General features: G+C 37.0%; 1 protein-coding gene across 1 annotated transcript in view; it reads left to right on the forward strand.

Moving 5' to 3' along the window:
• The window catches only part of GABRG3 (gamma-aminobutyric acid type A receptor subunit gamma3), a 291,784-nt gene extending 276,626 nt beyond the window's left edge, over positions 1 to 15,158 (forward strand). The window contains exons 7-10 of the mRNA XM_058846360.1: positions 1,872 to 2,024; positions 7,672 to 7,868; positions 9,367 to 9,396; positions 13,274 to 15,158. Of these exons, the coding sequence (XP_058702343.1) occupies positions 1,872 to 2,024; positions 7,672 to 7,868; positions 9,367 to 9,396; positions 13,274 to 13,552 (659 nt within the window). The 3' untranslated portion in view covers positions 13,553 to 15,158. The remainder of the gene's footprint in view (positions 1 to 1,871; positions 2,025 to 7,671; positions 7,869 to 9,366; positions 9,397 to 13,273) is intronic.
• Positions 15,159 to 15,620: the final 462 nt, after the last annotated feature.

Below are 15,620 nucleotides of genomic sequence, written 5' to 3' on the forward strand. Positions count from 1 at the left end.
GTTTGTTCATATCAGTAAAAGCACTGGTTTACACTCCACCTGACTCTTTACAACTGTTTCTATGAAATTATCTTGGTTTCTGTGGTGCAAGTCTTTCTTCAGTGAGGCAAACCAGCCAAACAGTAAGCAGAACCCATGGTTACCAAGCCACATCAATTTCCTGGTGTCATTCCCTGCACAGAGAAAACTACCGGGGATTAGTGGAATTGCAATAACCCTTAGCCTGTAGAAAAACCCACAAGGCTCCTATGTCATGATGTACTGCAATACCTCCTAGTTGGAACCACAGTGAGCTCTATAAGCACAGCTTCTGAAATGACCTTCCAGTTTCTTGTGGTCACACAGTTTTCACTGACACAATTCTTGTGAAAATGTATGCTTTCATCTAACATTCTAGGCATTATGGAAACTTTCACAAGCTTGTCAGCATCTTCCAAATATATATATGTCAAACCGATGTACTTCACATACAGGAATGTTTCCTATCACACATTCCCAAATTCCCACCATCAGATTTTTATTTACCTTTAGCTTTCTAATTAATGACAATTCATTGATTTTATAGAGATGCTTTGGATGAAAGATATTCTTACTGAATTATTTTCTATATAATATTTAGATGTATTAAAATTAGCCACTGTATGAAATGTGTCTGTTTATATGCCCTCTGTTACTAGATGATTAAGCTTTAATTTGCCTCAACTAATAAACCCATTGTGTTTCTGCTTGGGTGAGTTGTATGTACATTCCTTGGGGGATTAATCTTTATATGTTTCTAATTTCTTCATTCTTCTGATGGTTTGCTCTAACAGGACCGATTTACCTAACTACTGCAAATGATGCCTTCTGAAAATATCATACTCTAGAAAGTGAAGGTTTATAACAAGAAGCCATAAGATTTATTAGGCCAAATCTGATGCAGTCAGATAAAACCACATGAAAATTCTCTGGCATATAAGCTTTCCTTTACATCTGAAATGGAAGCAACCTACTTCAAGTGAAGTACAGAAATCAGTCCCAGTTCAGTTTTATTACTGTTATTCACCATGAGTGTCTGAGAAAGTTAACATCTATGAGGCTGAGAGAGCTGTTAGTAGGGCAGAGGTGATAAGGTCAGTAGCCTCTACTGAGGAGAAAGGGAGGAACAGATTAATATCCCCTGTAGAATCACAAGAGTTAGCAGTAGAGATAGAGTGAAAAAAAATCATGTAATGTGTGATAAACTAACCTTCTTACTGATTTCTTGAATGTATGATTTTTACTATACAGCAAAATAATAAACTTCATGTTCAGACTGACCTTCTGAAAATACCACAAATGGCCACAACGGTTTTGAAATGCCAGCATTGAGTTCTAGCGTCTATAAATGACTTCTTCTGTAAATCCATACACATGTGCATGTTCCATTTGCCATAAAGACCCCTATTTTAAGATTCATATCTCAAAAGAAGATAACGGAAGTCACTCACACCTAAAATTAGAGCACAGAAGACTGCAGAAGGAAAGATTTTGTGTGTAGTGGTTGCAAAATCTGGTGAATTAAAGTACCTTCACATTTGTGGCCATGAAGATATCCAGAAATACCAAGTCTGGAAATTCAAGATGGCTTTCAAAACTTTATTCATCCAGAATGATTGCTGAGAAGCTCTGTCTGTCCAATACATAATTTCCACAGAGATCTAAAACTTAAGGCTGTTAGAATGGCAAGGTTTACTTAAATTTCACATGAGGATTACTGTGCAGATGCTGCTGAAACTCTAAAAAATATTTCATATGCAGTGTTTCTATGAAAATTAAAATATTAGCAGGTCAGTGAACAACTGTCTGTATCCCATTACAATGTGAATTTCCTTTTTGTGCTATTATTGCAGGTGATTATGTAGTCATGACTATATACTTCGACTTAAGTAGAAGAATGGGATACTTTACTATACAAACATACATTCCCTGTATATTAACAGTTGTTCTTTCCTGGGTATCCTTTTGGATCAAAAAAGATGCCACACCAGCAAGAACAGCCTTAGGTAAGTTGTTAATAATTCCCTTTTCTGATGTTCCTACACTAATATTTGAAAATGTCAACTTCCTTTCAAAGAGACCACTAGGTACACACTTTGGATTATTACTACTACATCTCGCAGAACCAGATCTACTTATTACTGAGACTGCTGGGTTTTTTCCTGTAACAAGGTAATTAAAAGTAAACTAATCTGACCCTTTGGATGACACTACCAACTATTTTGCATAAAACTCTTGAATTAATGTCTGTCTCCTTGTTCGCACCATGACATTTTTGAAGAATTAATTAATTGCACTGCTGGCTTCCTTCCCATCTGTAACTCTCCCCCACTGGGCATTATGTCTTAGATATACAGAAAACTGTGAGATATAATAGTATTAACTCATGCAAATTGTTTTAGCTTGCATGCTTGAAATTAAGCTTCACACTGGGTGTATTGATATTTTTTATAGATTGTGGAGATTTATGCTGGTTTAGGTTGTCCAGAAACTCATGGGTCAGGACCAGCATGTGCATTTGGGCACTGTGCTTTAGTATGCACTTAGAAATGTTGACTTCAACTTAGAAATTTTTTCTAATATCTATACGAAACCTGCAGGGTTTAGGGGTATGTAACAGCCAATTATATGTAAACAGAACCAAAGGAAAAAACAATTCCTTAGTTCAGATTGTGGTTTCCAGCTCTGCCAATATGAACTGATTCAGAAACCTCTGAAACCAGTCTAGGAAAAAAGGGTAGCCTATGTCAAAGTTTGCATGTCTGTTTTCAACCATTCCCAGCTATTCACTGCATCCTCCTGCTGGAGTTTGTTACAATGTAGGCCCATTTTTCTGAGGTTATTTTACAGGAAAGGAATATTTAGTCCTCAAACCCTCCATGTGAGTGCCAAAGGGGCAGTACACTGCAGCTCCAGCAACTGGATGGACACAATGACCCACAGTTATTCTGTTATCCAGTAACACCTCCAGGACAGCAAAAAAGACTATACACAGGTGAGGACAGAGCAGCTTACAACTGCCTGTTCCTGCCTGTGTAGACTTGCCTTTGATAGCCAGAAAATTGAGCAATAGGTCTTAAGTGTACTTCTCCACTGAACTCTTAAATTGAACTCTTTTCTTAAATTGGGTGACTCAGGGGAGGTAAAGAAAGACTAGCTGTTCTCCATCTTTTTTTAAAAGAAAGTCTAAAATGGGGAGTGACATAGCATCCAGTTGGGTAATCCTTCTTAATGCAGAAGAAAAAAGAGACAAAAGACATCTAACACTTCACATTTTTGATTTGCTATAAGCATTTTTCATATCCTGTACCTAAGGGTGGTTCCCCAAACCACACATCTATTTTTTTTAAATAATTAGACACAGAAGTAGATCACTAATCACCAATGTGTGACTCTCCACCTCACCCCTCAGTCAGCAGGAAGTTCAGAGGAAAAATGTGTTCAGATACTGAAGTCATAAATTTGGCCTAAGAGCATAAAAATGAGTTGTTCCAAGGCTCTAATCTATGGATGTCATGACTCATTCCTAAAACTCTGAGAACTTAATTTTATAGGCTTAGATATAACTTTTCTAAAAGTAAAGTCAAGTATATATGGGTCACTTCTTTTGTGCACAGAATCCTGTTGCTCCCAAATTGGCAACGTCCTGTTGACTCCCGGGACGCAGTAAGCAGAAAAGCAAAAGCTCCCATTTTGCTGTAGACTGCGTGTGCATAATGCAACTTATAAATCCATCCGAGCAACAGCACACATCCGCATCTAGATAGTGGCACATGGTAAAATTGTGAGTAATGCAGCCAAAGGCAAACTGCTGAAATTGTCCTACTAATTATTTGAAATTAAACATAGAGATTCTGTGCAACAAACCTTCTCCAAGTATTGCTGCAATAATATAAAGGATTGGCCCAGGGAAATATTTCACTCTCTGAAATTAATGATTAATTTCCAGTTATTGGCAACTACTCACAGTTACATGAAGGACAGGTTTTATTCCTTTCTGAATAATGCTTACTAATATATTTCCACGATGGGGAAAAAAAATAAATAATTTGGGTTTGGGACCCTAAGTATTCATTCAGCATTCCTTAAAAACTTGGTATTATAGTCCCCTTTTTACATGCACTTTGAGGTACTAAGGCCCAGACTGGCAACAAGACTAACTCCAGGCCACGTGAAGAGTCAGTGGGAAAATGGAAGTAAATTTTGGGTGCTCTATGAGAACTGAGTTTTTGATCCTGAGTTATTCTGCTCTTCATTCAAAGGGGAAAAAAAATGTCTCTCCACAGTTTCTGCTTGTCTCCAATCATCCAAATTATCTCAGAATGCTCTAAGAGGCAACTTTTCCCTGAAGAAAAGTTATAATCTGGAAAAGAATAGGTTATTTTCGTTGAACATGGAGGGAATTAAACTGAAGCTTTCATCCAGTTTCCCCGTACTTTTTTTAAAATGGGTATAATATGTAATAGGACCAGGCAGTTTTTACAGAGCAAGATCAAGCTGCAGTTTAAAAAGATACAGTGGCTATCCAGCCAGCAATGTGTCAATGTAAAAAAAGATACAGATGATATTTAATAAAAAAGGAACATTGCTTTCCTTGCCATTTCATCTTTACTTCATTTACTAGAAAACCAAGTAAGTTCTCAAAACACATGACAGACCAGGAAGATGGAGATTTAACTTTATGAACAAGTGACAGCATGCATGAAAATGGTAGACATTTCCTTTAGTGTCCCACCAAAATAACCTCAAGAAACTAAGAAAAAATTAACTTTGCTGACCAAAGAGTTTCTAACACTGAAACTCCTGCCACCTCACTTTGCATGTGGTTGTCCAGTAAGCAGATTTCAAGCAGTAATAATTTAAAATAACTGTTTAGACCAAAGATCTAGAAGTTAGAGTGTTTTCATGCATTATATATATCTGCATTATTTGATCTCCCAGTCAGTCCTTTCTTTTATAACAAACAACGTTTTTGATATGGGATTTAATGAGAGAATATAACATCCCGAAATAGTATTTACACAAAGACTTGTAAGCTTGCACTTACAATTTCTCCCTGAAAATTTTGAAGTCAGGTTACCTCAGAGCTGTCCTTAGCTGATACTAAAATTCTGTTGAAATAGATAGTTCATGAGCACTGTGAATTTCAATAACAGATGCAAAGCTCATTTTGCCATATGGGACTCCACAAAGTAAGAGACTTCACAATTTCTTCTGGCAAGACATATGCATTTGAAACCACTCAACAAACTGACTTTCCTTAGCATGAGAGATAAAATGAACTAAGGGTATGGAAACGAGACATTATATTTGAAAATAATGGTGCTGCATTTAATTCATACATACATATATATTCTGACTTGTAAATGTACAGAAATACAAAACTGTATCACCTGGTGCACCTTCCTTCTCTTTCCTCTCTATATGTATCCCCATAAACTCATTTTAACATTTTTAAATTTGTGGCTGTGTCCTAGATGTACAACTGATACACTAGATAGAATTTTTATCATTTCAAAAACTAAGTGCTTGTTTACGGTGGGAGCAGGAATCTGGTAGCAAGCATGATTGGAGCTGGTATTTCACATTCAGGCTTAAGGCATGGATGTAGGATACAGACGGAGTTGAGAACTTATATATTTCAACTAATTATTTCTTTTTAGCCTTCTAATAAAAAACTGTGCTATCACAGGATGAGTGGGAAATAAAAACTTACATTTGAGTCCAGGTAAACAGGACGCTGTATACTGTAATGGAAGAACTCTATAGGTTTTGAGGAAGTTTTTTAAGACAATGAAATGCCTGAAAGCATGTACATGTAGGTCTGAAAAGGACACTTTTGTGTCGGAAATCTAAATGTGGATTAGGAGGTGTTAAAGAATTTTATTTTATATTGTGGGGTATGTCACAGTCTGGATGTGGTTCTTTTGAAAGTAGTGACTCCCAAGGCCTGGGTCAAGGCCATAGAGAACATGGTTGACCTATAGTTAGTAAGGGTCAAATCAAAGTCAGCGAGTTCACACCTTTTGCAGCTGGGCATTTCTGCAGTTGGCTGCTGTGATGAATGGCTAAACACTATCTTTGAAGTTTTTTAAAGCATCAGCTGGGTACAGAACTGATGTTAAGGGGTCTGGAGAGGTTGCTGGATCATGCCAAGCCCATCTGCTTATACTGGGAGGTGGCATAGATTTCAGGAAAAGGAAATATTTTCCCATAGCTTTTAGATGTCCAAAGTACACACGAAGTCTACACTGTCTGCTTCCTACCAGCATTGCTTTCATCTTGGTTATTGACTCGTGATTTTTTTCAGAAACTTTTTGTTTGTTTCTGGGTAATAGATATATAAGGAATTAAATTAATCATTATTATTTGAGGTTGAGACACAGGCAATAATTTTTCTTCTGACTTTTCCAGGGACATTCTGTTAGCTTGAATGGATAAGGTTGTTCCTGTGATTCACCGTAGCCTCTATCAAAGTCAGAGATGGACAATCCTTCATAAAGACAAAGTAGTCAAAAGTAATCCACAGATACTTCTTTCTCTCCAGAGTGCTTTTAGTGAGAAGTTATTTAACTATAAGGCATAATTTCAGTCATTTCTTGCCATTTCAAACACTGTGCACCATTGTGAAACATCATTTTAACTATAAAAATGAAAGATTACCTTATAGCTATGTTCTTTGTTGAGAAGGTTCTCTCTTGAGACTTACTTGTGGGAAAGCTTTATTCCTTTTCCCAAGCCAATAAGAAGGTAGGTTTTTTCCTATTAGAAGACATGCAGTTCATAACAATCTGGGAATGAAAAGACTGCTATTCCTCAGGAATGAAGAGAAATTGTATGAATTACTAGGAGTCAAATAACTTACATGACATAGATTTCATTCTAGCACTGGTTTTATTATTTTGGATATTTCACACTAATCCCATTATATTCACTGTTACTAAACCAATCTCAGAAGTGATGCTTTGTATGCATTAAAAAGGCTGTTTCTGTTAATGTTGCATTTGAAGTTCGTATGAGTCTTACTCTGACTGAGCAAGTAACACTGACATCCTTTACTCAGAAGGAAAATGGCACTGGAGGACTCCCAAGGAAGCAGTGTGTGAACATATACTTTCAGAATCCATGGTCAGATCTTAGCAGACTTTTTTTTTTTTCTCCCTCCACCTCTTTTTTTTATTTTTATTTTTTTTTGAGCATAAGATTTTTCCTGAGAGCACTACTACTGTGGAATAGAACCTGTTTCTTTCACTTATGAATCACTTTCACTATGCTTATTGTGTTTCTTGGGTTTATTTTTCTGAGTTTAGTATCTCTTCTGCTTCATACTTTTCTTCAAAAATTTCTTCATTCTCTCCCACCCCCATCTTCAACCTAACTGGGATTGGAAAAAAAAAAAGATGAAGAAAAGCATATTGAGAGGCATGGGAATGTCACTTCTGCTAAGATGAAAATAAACAACAGAGTAAATCTTTGTTTACAAAATAACTTTGTCCCTACTGATGTTATTTTTCATTATTTCTTAATACTACCAAATGAAATTAATTACTTGAGTACACTCTGGATTTCTGTTTTGCATGTTTATAGCCAAAGATTCTTTTATGATATGGAGAAGTGATGTTGCACACAATTAAATCAAGTTTCTCCCTGCAGGCATCACCACAGTATTGACCATGACTACTTTGAGTACCATCGCAAGAAAGTCATTGCCCCGTGTTTCCTACGTCACTGCCATGGATTTGTTTGTGACTGTATGCTTTCTATTTGTCTTTGCTGCTCTGATGGAGTATGCCACCCTCAACTACTACTCAAGTTGCAGGAAACCAAACTGTACTAAGAAGAAAAAGTCGGTAAGATGGGAGCATTTAAACTTCTTCTCACGTGCAGCTCAGTGAGCAGATAATCTTTCAGTTGTGGCCTGAAATCACATGGCACTTCACTTCTCCATGATTTTCCCAGTGGTGTGATCTGGAAAAGCCTGCAGTAGCAGTAGGAGCAGTTAAGTGCCTGCTGAGCAAGGTCTGTTCCTAACAGAAGCAGCCTGCTCACCATGGAGCAGCAACCCTGCTTGTGCATCTTTTGTCCTCCAGTTACTGTGCTGGAGTCAGAAAAGTCCCCCACTGAAACACTGCACAGCTTGTTATACAAATAAATGCATGTCAATGTATATTCAAATGCATTGCTATTTCATGCCTTAACAGGTCTAGAAATATTTGTGACCAGAATTTCATTGTCTCTGCTGGGAACCAGCATTTGTTTTAATCCCTGTGCACAAAGGTGCATGCTCCCAAGGACAAAAATGGAGGTTGCTTAAAAAGGATTTAAGCATGACTCATTTTTGGCCAAAAACCAACTTCCAAGTGTAACACCCAGAAAAACACAAAAGCTATCTGTTTAGAATCAACTAAAACAATCATGCAGGAAGAATTTCCTGGTTTACTTCAAAACCAGCTATGAGAATGAGAGGGGGCAGTTTAATAGAGAAAGAAACCTCAGTGTAAACATACAGAAGGGAGTTGACCACTCAAGATTAGTGATAAATACATGTTCAAGATCAGTAGTTGGAGGTGGATGCCATTGTGTGTCATGGAGGAAATAAGGACATTTGAAATAAGGGCATTTGAAATCAGAAATCAAAGCCAAATAGGAAAAATGTGAAGAAGGAAATTGAGGAGAGAGAAGCCTAAATTTAGGGAATAATAGGTCATGATGTAAAAAAGACATTGAATGGAGAGCTATAGAAAATGATTGAATGAAGAACTAATGACGGAAAAGCTGAAACAAATATGGGATTAGAGAATGTCTAGAAAGCCACAGACTTAGTCAATGACAACTCCACTAAGCCTAAAATATCTTCTTGCAAAAATGCATTGCTCACAAAAGGCAAAAGATTGTTAACAAAAGAAAAGTTTGAGACTGAAATGAACTTGCTAGTGATCAAACAGAAATTGCCATCCTATGGAAAGACTGAATTGAAAAGTCATGAGTATCTTTGTTAGTAGGATGTAATTCCAGACATATGAATGAAGTAGTGAGAAAGCATGCAACATTGACAGGATTTAAATGAACACCAGAAAAATGCTCACTTACCTATTGTTCGATCAATAAATAAATTTAATGGCTTGAATAAAGATTTTAAGTCTACAAAAACTAGATGTGCATTCTGCTGAAGTTTCATGCCATTTTCAAGTGTACAGGATATTTATTATGCTGAATATATAGAACACACTGCATTAAGTGTTTTATGCATTTCAGGGCTTGGTCCAAGGAATACTACTGAATATAAATGCATGAGAAGCACTAAGTTTGTTTTCTTCTGAATAATTATTTTTTTTATCTTTATTTAAGCTACCTGATGTAAGTTTTGGTCATGTAATGGTAAGTAAGTTACTTTATTCAGCTAGAGAATTGGGGGCATGAATAGATGGTTGACATTTACTTGCACTAATTCCTGAGAGAGCTGAATTCCTGTGTTATGCTTTACCCTGACTTCACTAAAAATATTATTTGCTTTTTTTTAAAAGGTCAGTTTGCTTTCAGCTGTGGCAGAGGAACATATCTGCCTCTTTCTATAAGGACTTTTCAAGTGATATGGGAGGGAGGAGGGTCAAATATAGAATACTATGTGTTATTTTTAACTCAGAAATATTGTGTATCTGCTTTATATAATACAGAAGTTTCTCACTACATTTGATAAGAGAGTAATGAGCATAACTTATGTAATAAACTTCTATGTTTAACTAAGTTTCACAGAAAATAAATTAATTTATGCATATGCAAAACCTTTAGCAAGCTTTCAGGTGGATTTTCAAATTTAGGCACACAAGTTGAGCACAGGTAGTTGTACTCTGTCTACAAATGGAATATGTGCAGCAGCAATAAAGTTGGAACAGAGAACAAAACTGTGTCTCTATGTATTTACTGTATGAAATCCGAAACTGGAACACCTGCTATAGTATATGCAAATATACTATACACTATACACTATGCTTTCAGACAGCATGAAGCCAGTTAACCAGCTGGTTGAATGATCTGCCATCAGACAAGAAGGGATCAGAACTAAGACATTGAGGTTTGCCTTTCTTAGGTTGGATATGCTGAAGTTTCTAATTTATAACTTCCAGGTCCATGTAATTATCCTATCTTTTTACAAATAATAATATACACTTTTTTTTCTATTTTTTAAACACAAGTTCTCTGATGTATTTTAAGACCTCATATAACTTACAGCAAGCATTACATCTATCCACTTTCTACTGCTGTCTCTCCCAGGACAGACTTTTCTGAAAGATGAAGTTAACAGAGCATATTTAATGGGTAGCAGCACTTTCCTTTTTTCAATTAAAAGCTATAGGGAAAGATAATTAAAATTATATTAGGGTTTAAAAACCTCTGTCTAGAACTAGTCATTCTGATCTGCTTGGAAAGTATCTGCAGCATTTTCAGGTTTTTTACTTGCTCTTTTTTTTCTTCACCTTAAAATAATTATTGAGCAGGACCTTTGTCTATACAAAAAAATCTTCAAATTAGAACTTAAATAAGCAATGTCTCTGGTTCTCAAGATATCATCTTGTCCTTTTCAGCTTTGTAGTGGTGATACTTAAAAGGTGAAATTTATTAATATTAGTAAATCCATGTTCAGGTAATCCCAGGACTTTTCTTTACCTCCCAGAAAACACACATATACTTTGTCAGAAATAATATTATTAAGCACGTTTAACACTACAGCTGAACTGCCTTGTCCAAGGCCCTGGAGAAGTGCCTTGCCTAGGCAGACCTCCTGGGTGGGACTGGGATGGTGCCCACTGGGTGTACACTGTTCTCCTCCCAACCCCAGCTCAGGTGGACACACAGAACACAGGGGGACCATCCACCTTCCCCTTGTATCCTATCACTTCAGAATACCTCCTACCTGACAGAGATTAAAACAAACAGAATAATCTCTCCGCATTATTAGGGCATTTATTTTATCTTCTGTTCTGAGCATATAGTTGATATAACAAAACAACAGCAAAATATCCCAGAGATGAGGAAGTTTCCTTTGCAGAGCCAGAGTACTTTTTTAACTTCATTCACCAAAACCTCTCTGAGCCTTTGCTTTTTTTAACATAAATATTTTAGACAGGCATGGAAAATTTAAGTTCTTGAGATGGAAATGTTCATAAAGACCTTCAATAAATGTACAGTATTTGACATAGTGGTATAGCAGAACTCCATGTATACTCTAGTCATTGTTTTTTCTTTCCAAAGTACTCGAGTCAAAAAAGATTGCTTGTACAATAATCTTAGACCTTCTTCACATGGCAACACATTGTACGGCTCTGAAACAAGCCACCCAAAACTTCAGCAAAGACAAAGAAGACCAAACAGGTGTAATTTCTGTCATCTAATCTCAGATATAAAGTCATTCACAACAAATAGATTTGCAATAATCTGCTTCTAAACTGCGATCTTTTTGCAGTTCACAGCAGAAATCGCCTGAGACATTTTAGCATTTACTTATGATAAAATGAATTGTGTCCAGAATTGACTGGATTCCATAGGGCAGTTGTTCAGGTGTAGTTATCTGTGTTGGCAGTGCCAGCATCTAAGTAGAGGGACGCTACATTGTCCTGGGTTAGGGCAAATTTGGGAGAAAACTTCCAAAGGGGTTTCTCTAGAAACCAGATTCAAGGTGCCTCTCCCCCAGACGGTTCGGGAAAAGATTTCCTTGAAGAAAAGTGGAAGAATATTTATTTAAGAAGTAAAGTATTCACAAGCATAAAAAATCAATATTATTAAACAACAAAACCTCTTGCTGCTCTGAAGAGATGGCAAATTCAGAAAGTCCTTGTCGTGGGTGTAGCTCAGCTCACTCAGTCTCTTATCAGTCCCTCTGGCACTGGAAAGTGCCGCATCCCGCGCCCCGGTGCTCACGGTGTGAGTTCCCAGTGTTTGTCTGGGTTTTCAGCCCAGAGCAGGGATGAAGAGTTCCAAGAAAAAGAAGAGCCAGAGTCTGGGAACTTCTCTGCCTCACCTAGCTAAAAGCAAAGGAGAGCTCTCTCCTGCTGTCCATGTGCAGACAGCACAGTCTGTGAGAAGGATGCGGGGAGCGAGTGCAGTTTCTGCAAACAAACTGCGGCTTCTCCCCACCTTCGCTCTCAGAACCAGCCTTAAAGGTGCAGAACTTAACATCCAGCAGAAACAGAGCAGGTGACTGGGGATAAAAGCATCATAAAGTCACCCTAGGACACACATCAAGTTCTTAGCTCAGGAACCAGCATTTTTAATCAGATGGGTAATACTACAGCGTGCCAAACCAAAAGATTTGTAGAAAGTCAATTAAATCAATGTAAAAAGGAAAAAATTTCCACTGAGGCACATCAGCCATATCACCAATATTTTCCACATCCAGGAGGAAAGTTTTCAGTCACTCCCTAACACCTTCAGCAGGAAATGTTGAGTACTTTGTATAGTATGGATGCAATAGCCCAGAGCATCTTCCTAAATGCAAGCAATCGTGATCAGTTTGTTAGAGCACAGCCAGCACTCTCCTGCAGGCAAAGCCAATGCTCAGCACAATCCCAGGGAGAGAAAGGGCCTCTTAGGTAAGAGAAAACCAGGCTGACAGGGCTGTGTCTGCTTTGTCAGGATGGTGCAGACAGGCAGCAAAGCTGATGGGACCTTTTCTAGTGATGTCAGCAGAGGAGATGACATTTGTGAAGATGGAATGGGTAAATGAAAGGGGAGACTACTGTGAGAAGGCATCTTGCATGCCAAGGAAATGATGTGACAGAAAAGCTGACAAAGTGCAAATAGAGAGTACGTTGAAGAAGGAGAGGTCTTTAAGCACGAAGGCTGCTGTGAGGATGTGCATGACACCAAAGTGTCCTATCTCTGAGCATGGTTAGTGTGATAAGCACTAAGGGGACATGTCTTGGGATGGCATTTTGAAATCCTGTACTGAAATGATCACTATCTATTGCTGACCATATCTGTTTTTATAAATCACAGTCAAGTTAAGAGGCAGTGAATGTACCTATGCGAAATGGAGAACATTGTAGAAATAAATGGAGAGGGGGTATATCTTCCTTATTTTTGAGAATCCATCTTAAATGTAGCTGCAAGTGTTTAAAACAACTTGCAAATAATATTCTGACAGGTAAGTGAACTCCTAAGAGTGAAAAAATTATTACTTTTTGCTGTGATTATTAATTTTGATCTACATCATACAGAGAAACTTGTCAAACTATTGTGGGTTTTTTTTTCTCCTCAGAATTATTCTGTACTTGATATGAGACCACCAACTACAGTCATCACACTGAACAATACCATGTATTGGCAAGATTTTGAAGATGCATGTGTCTACGAATGTCTGGATGGGAAAGACTGTCAGAGCTTTTTCTGTTGTTATGAAGAGTGTAAATCAGGCTCATGGAGGAGAGGACGGATTCACATAGACATCTTAGAACTGGACTCTTACTCTAGGGTCTTTTTTCCTACATCTTTCCTGCTGTTTAACCTGGTCTACTGGGTTGGATACCTCTATCTTTAAATGTTGCCTGTAGCAGTGAAGACTGCTGCGTTTTCTCACTGCGGATGGATGGTGAAAGTGCAGAAAAAGTGAAGGACACAGTTTCATCTCAGATTATAAAGACCACATTAACCTTCACCATCACAGAGCCTGATGAAGAATTTTAACATGTAATTTCCTGAAAAAGCAAAACACAGAAGAATTCTCTCCTAACTGCTATTTGTTTTAAGAAAAAGGTTCTTACAAAGTTCAGCTGAATTTGTAGTGTAAGCGATGTTTATGAATAATTATTGTATATTAAAATCTCTACTATTGTCCCTTGCCATAGAATATATTCACAATTCAGGCAAAGTTTAAGTATGTAATTTTTATTTTTCATTCCCATACTTTCTTCACAATGCTGCCATGTCCCTAAGGCTCAGAGCAATGTACATTGACACTAGCAAATAAGCCAAAGCCAATGAAAATGCTCATTTGTATTTAAATTTGCTTGATACCATAGGTTGTGGGAAATTGATGATCTCCTTGATATAGGGTAGCCAGCAAGAGACAATAAGAAATGTCTGGTAGGATCAAAACCTGGATGGATGCTACTTTCTGAAAGGCCTGGGATTTATGGAATTTTCCACTTACCCCCACATATTGGTTTTAACTTAAAGGTGAAAAGGCAGACAGAGAAGAAAGCTATAATTTTGATATAAATAAGACTTGCCTATCTGTGAGGCAGCTGTAGGCATAACTTCTACACATTTTCAAGCTTTTAACTGTGTTTTTTATGACTCATTAAACACAGAATGGTCGTTGACTCCTAAAGTACTATACTTGAAGCAGGACAAGATTCCTGCTTGTTTGTGTCATTGTAGCAGTTCACAGTGCATAGCCCATAAGTAAAAATCACTATAATATCACCAGGAATATGTGGCTTTCTTCGGATTTCAATCTGCTGAAAAGTGTGCCAATGCATTCTTATTTTTTCTCTCAAAGATGTATTATAAAATTGAAAAACATGTGTGCCAAAGGCCTTTTGTTCTTTTTGTAACATTAAGCACTGCAATATTTACTCATACTAGTTGTTCCCTGGGCCTGAGCTAAAGACTGAACACTTGTTTGAATAGTGCATTATAGGAACTCAATTGTGACACTTGGATTAAGCATGAAGTAGTTGCCACATACAGAAAGAGGGTCTTTTCATTCTTTTCCAAAATTTCCAACTATATTTTACACTAAAAAAGAATTTTGTATTTTTCAAGGTTTTGATCATTCAACCCATTTTTTCAAAAGCTAGTTTTACAGTATTAGAATAAGTGATGTCTTTTACAGACTGTCTACATAGTTGTTATTAAGCAAACAAACCACATCCATAATTAAATAGCAATAGCTTTTCACTACCCTTTGCATGACAAATTGTTACAAAAGATTGAAGTCAAAAGATAATTAAAACAACAATTCTATTTCTTTTCTCTTTTGGAGATAATTTTTTATGAACTCAAAAAATATGTCTCTTTCAGGCAGTATTTGATGAAAAAATGAATAGTGGATGTGACTAGAAAGGAGTTCCTTTTTCCTCCAAAGGAAAACCCTGCAAACAAGCAAAAACTAATGCAATGATAATTCTAAAGGAACAGAAATGCTGTCATGTTCTTTGAAACATCACTGTCTGTCATTGCTGTTGCTCTGTTCTTCCACTGAGTTTTTTAGTTGGAAGAAAAAAAAAAAAGCTAAAACAGAAGTTAATTGTAGTTATTCAAAATCTTCTGGTTTTAACTTGTCTGAAATATTAGAAACATAGCTGAGTTTAGGTGGTGGAGGGGAATTGCTTCTGTAAGGCCTGACAAAATTCACAACAGAAGCACAGAGGAGAAATATTTTGAGGCAGAATCAAAGGCTTACTTTTAGAAAAATCTGCCCAATCTGATGTCTTCTAAACTAATTATAACCTTCTGATTTCAAAATACATGTTAAAAATTCTGCTAGCTCTCATTAGCAACTTTACTGCTCTGTAAACCTGTGTCCTGCATTTGGAGGTGTGGACTTAATTTAAGGATGTCAGTGGTATTTTAAGTACTGCAAGGAAGTGATTAAATTTGAG

The sequence above is a fragment of the Poecile atricapillus genome, chromosome 1, assembly GCF_030490865.1.
Source record: "Poecile atricapillus isolate bPoeAtr1 chromosome 1, bPoeAtr1.hap1, whole genome shotgun sequence".
NCBI lineage: Eukaryota > Metazoa > Chordata > Aves > Passeriformes > Paridae > Poecile > Poecile atricapillus.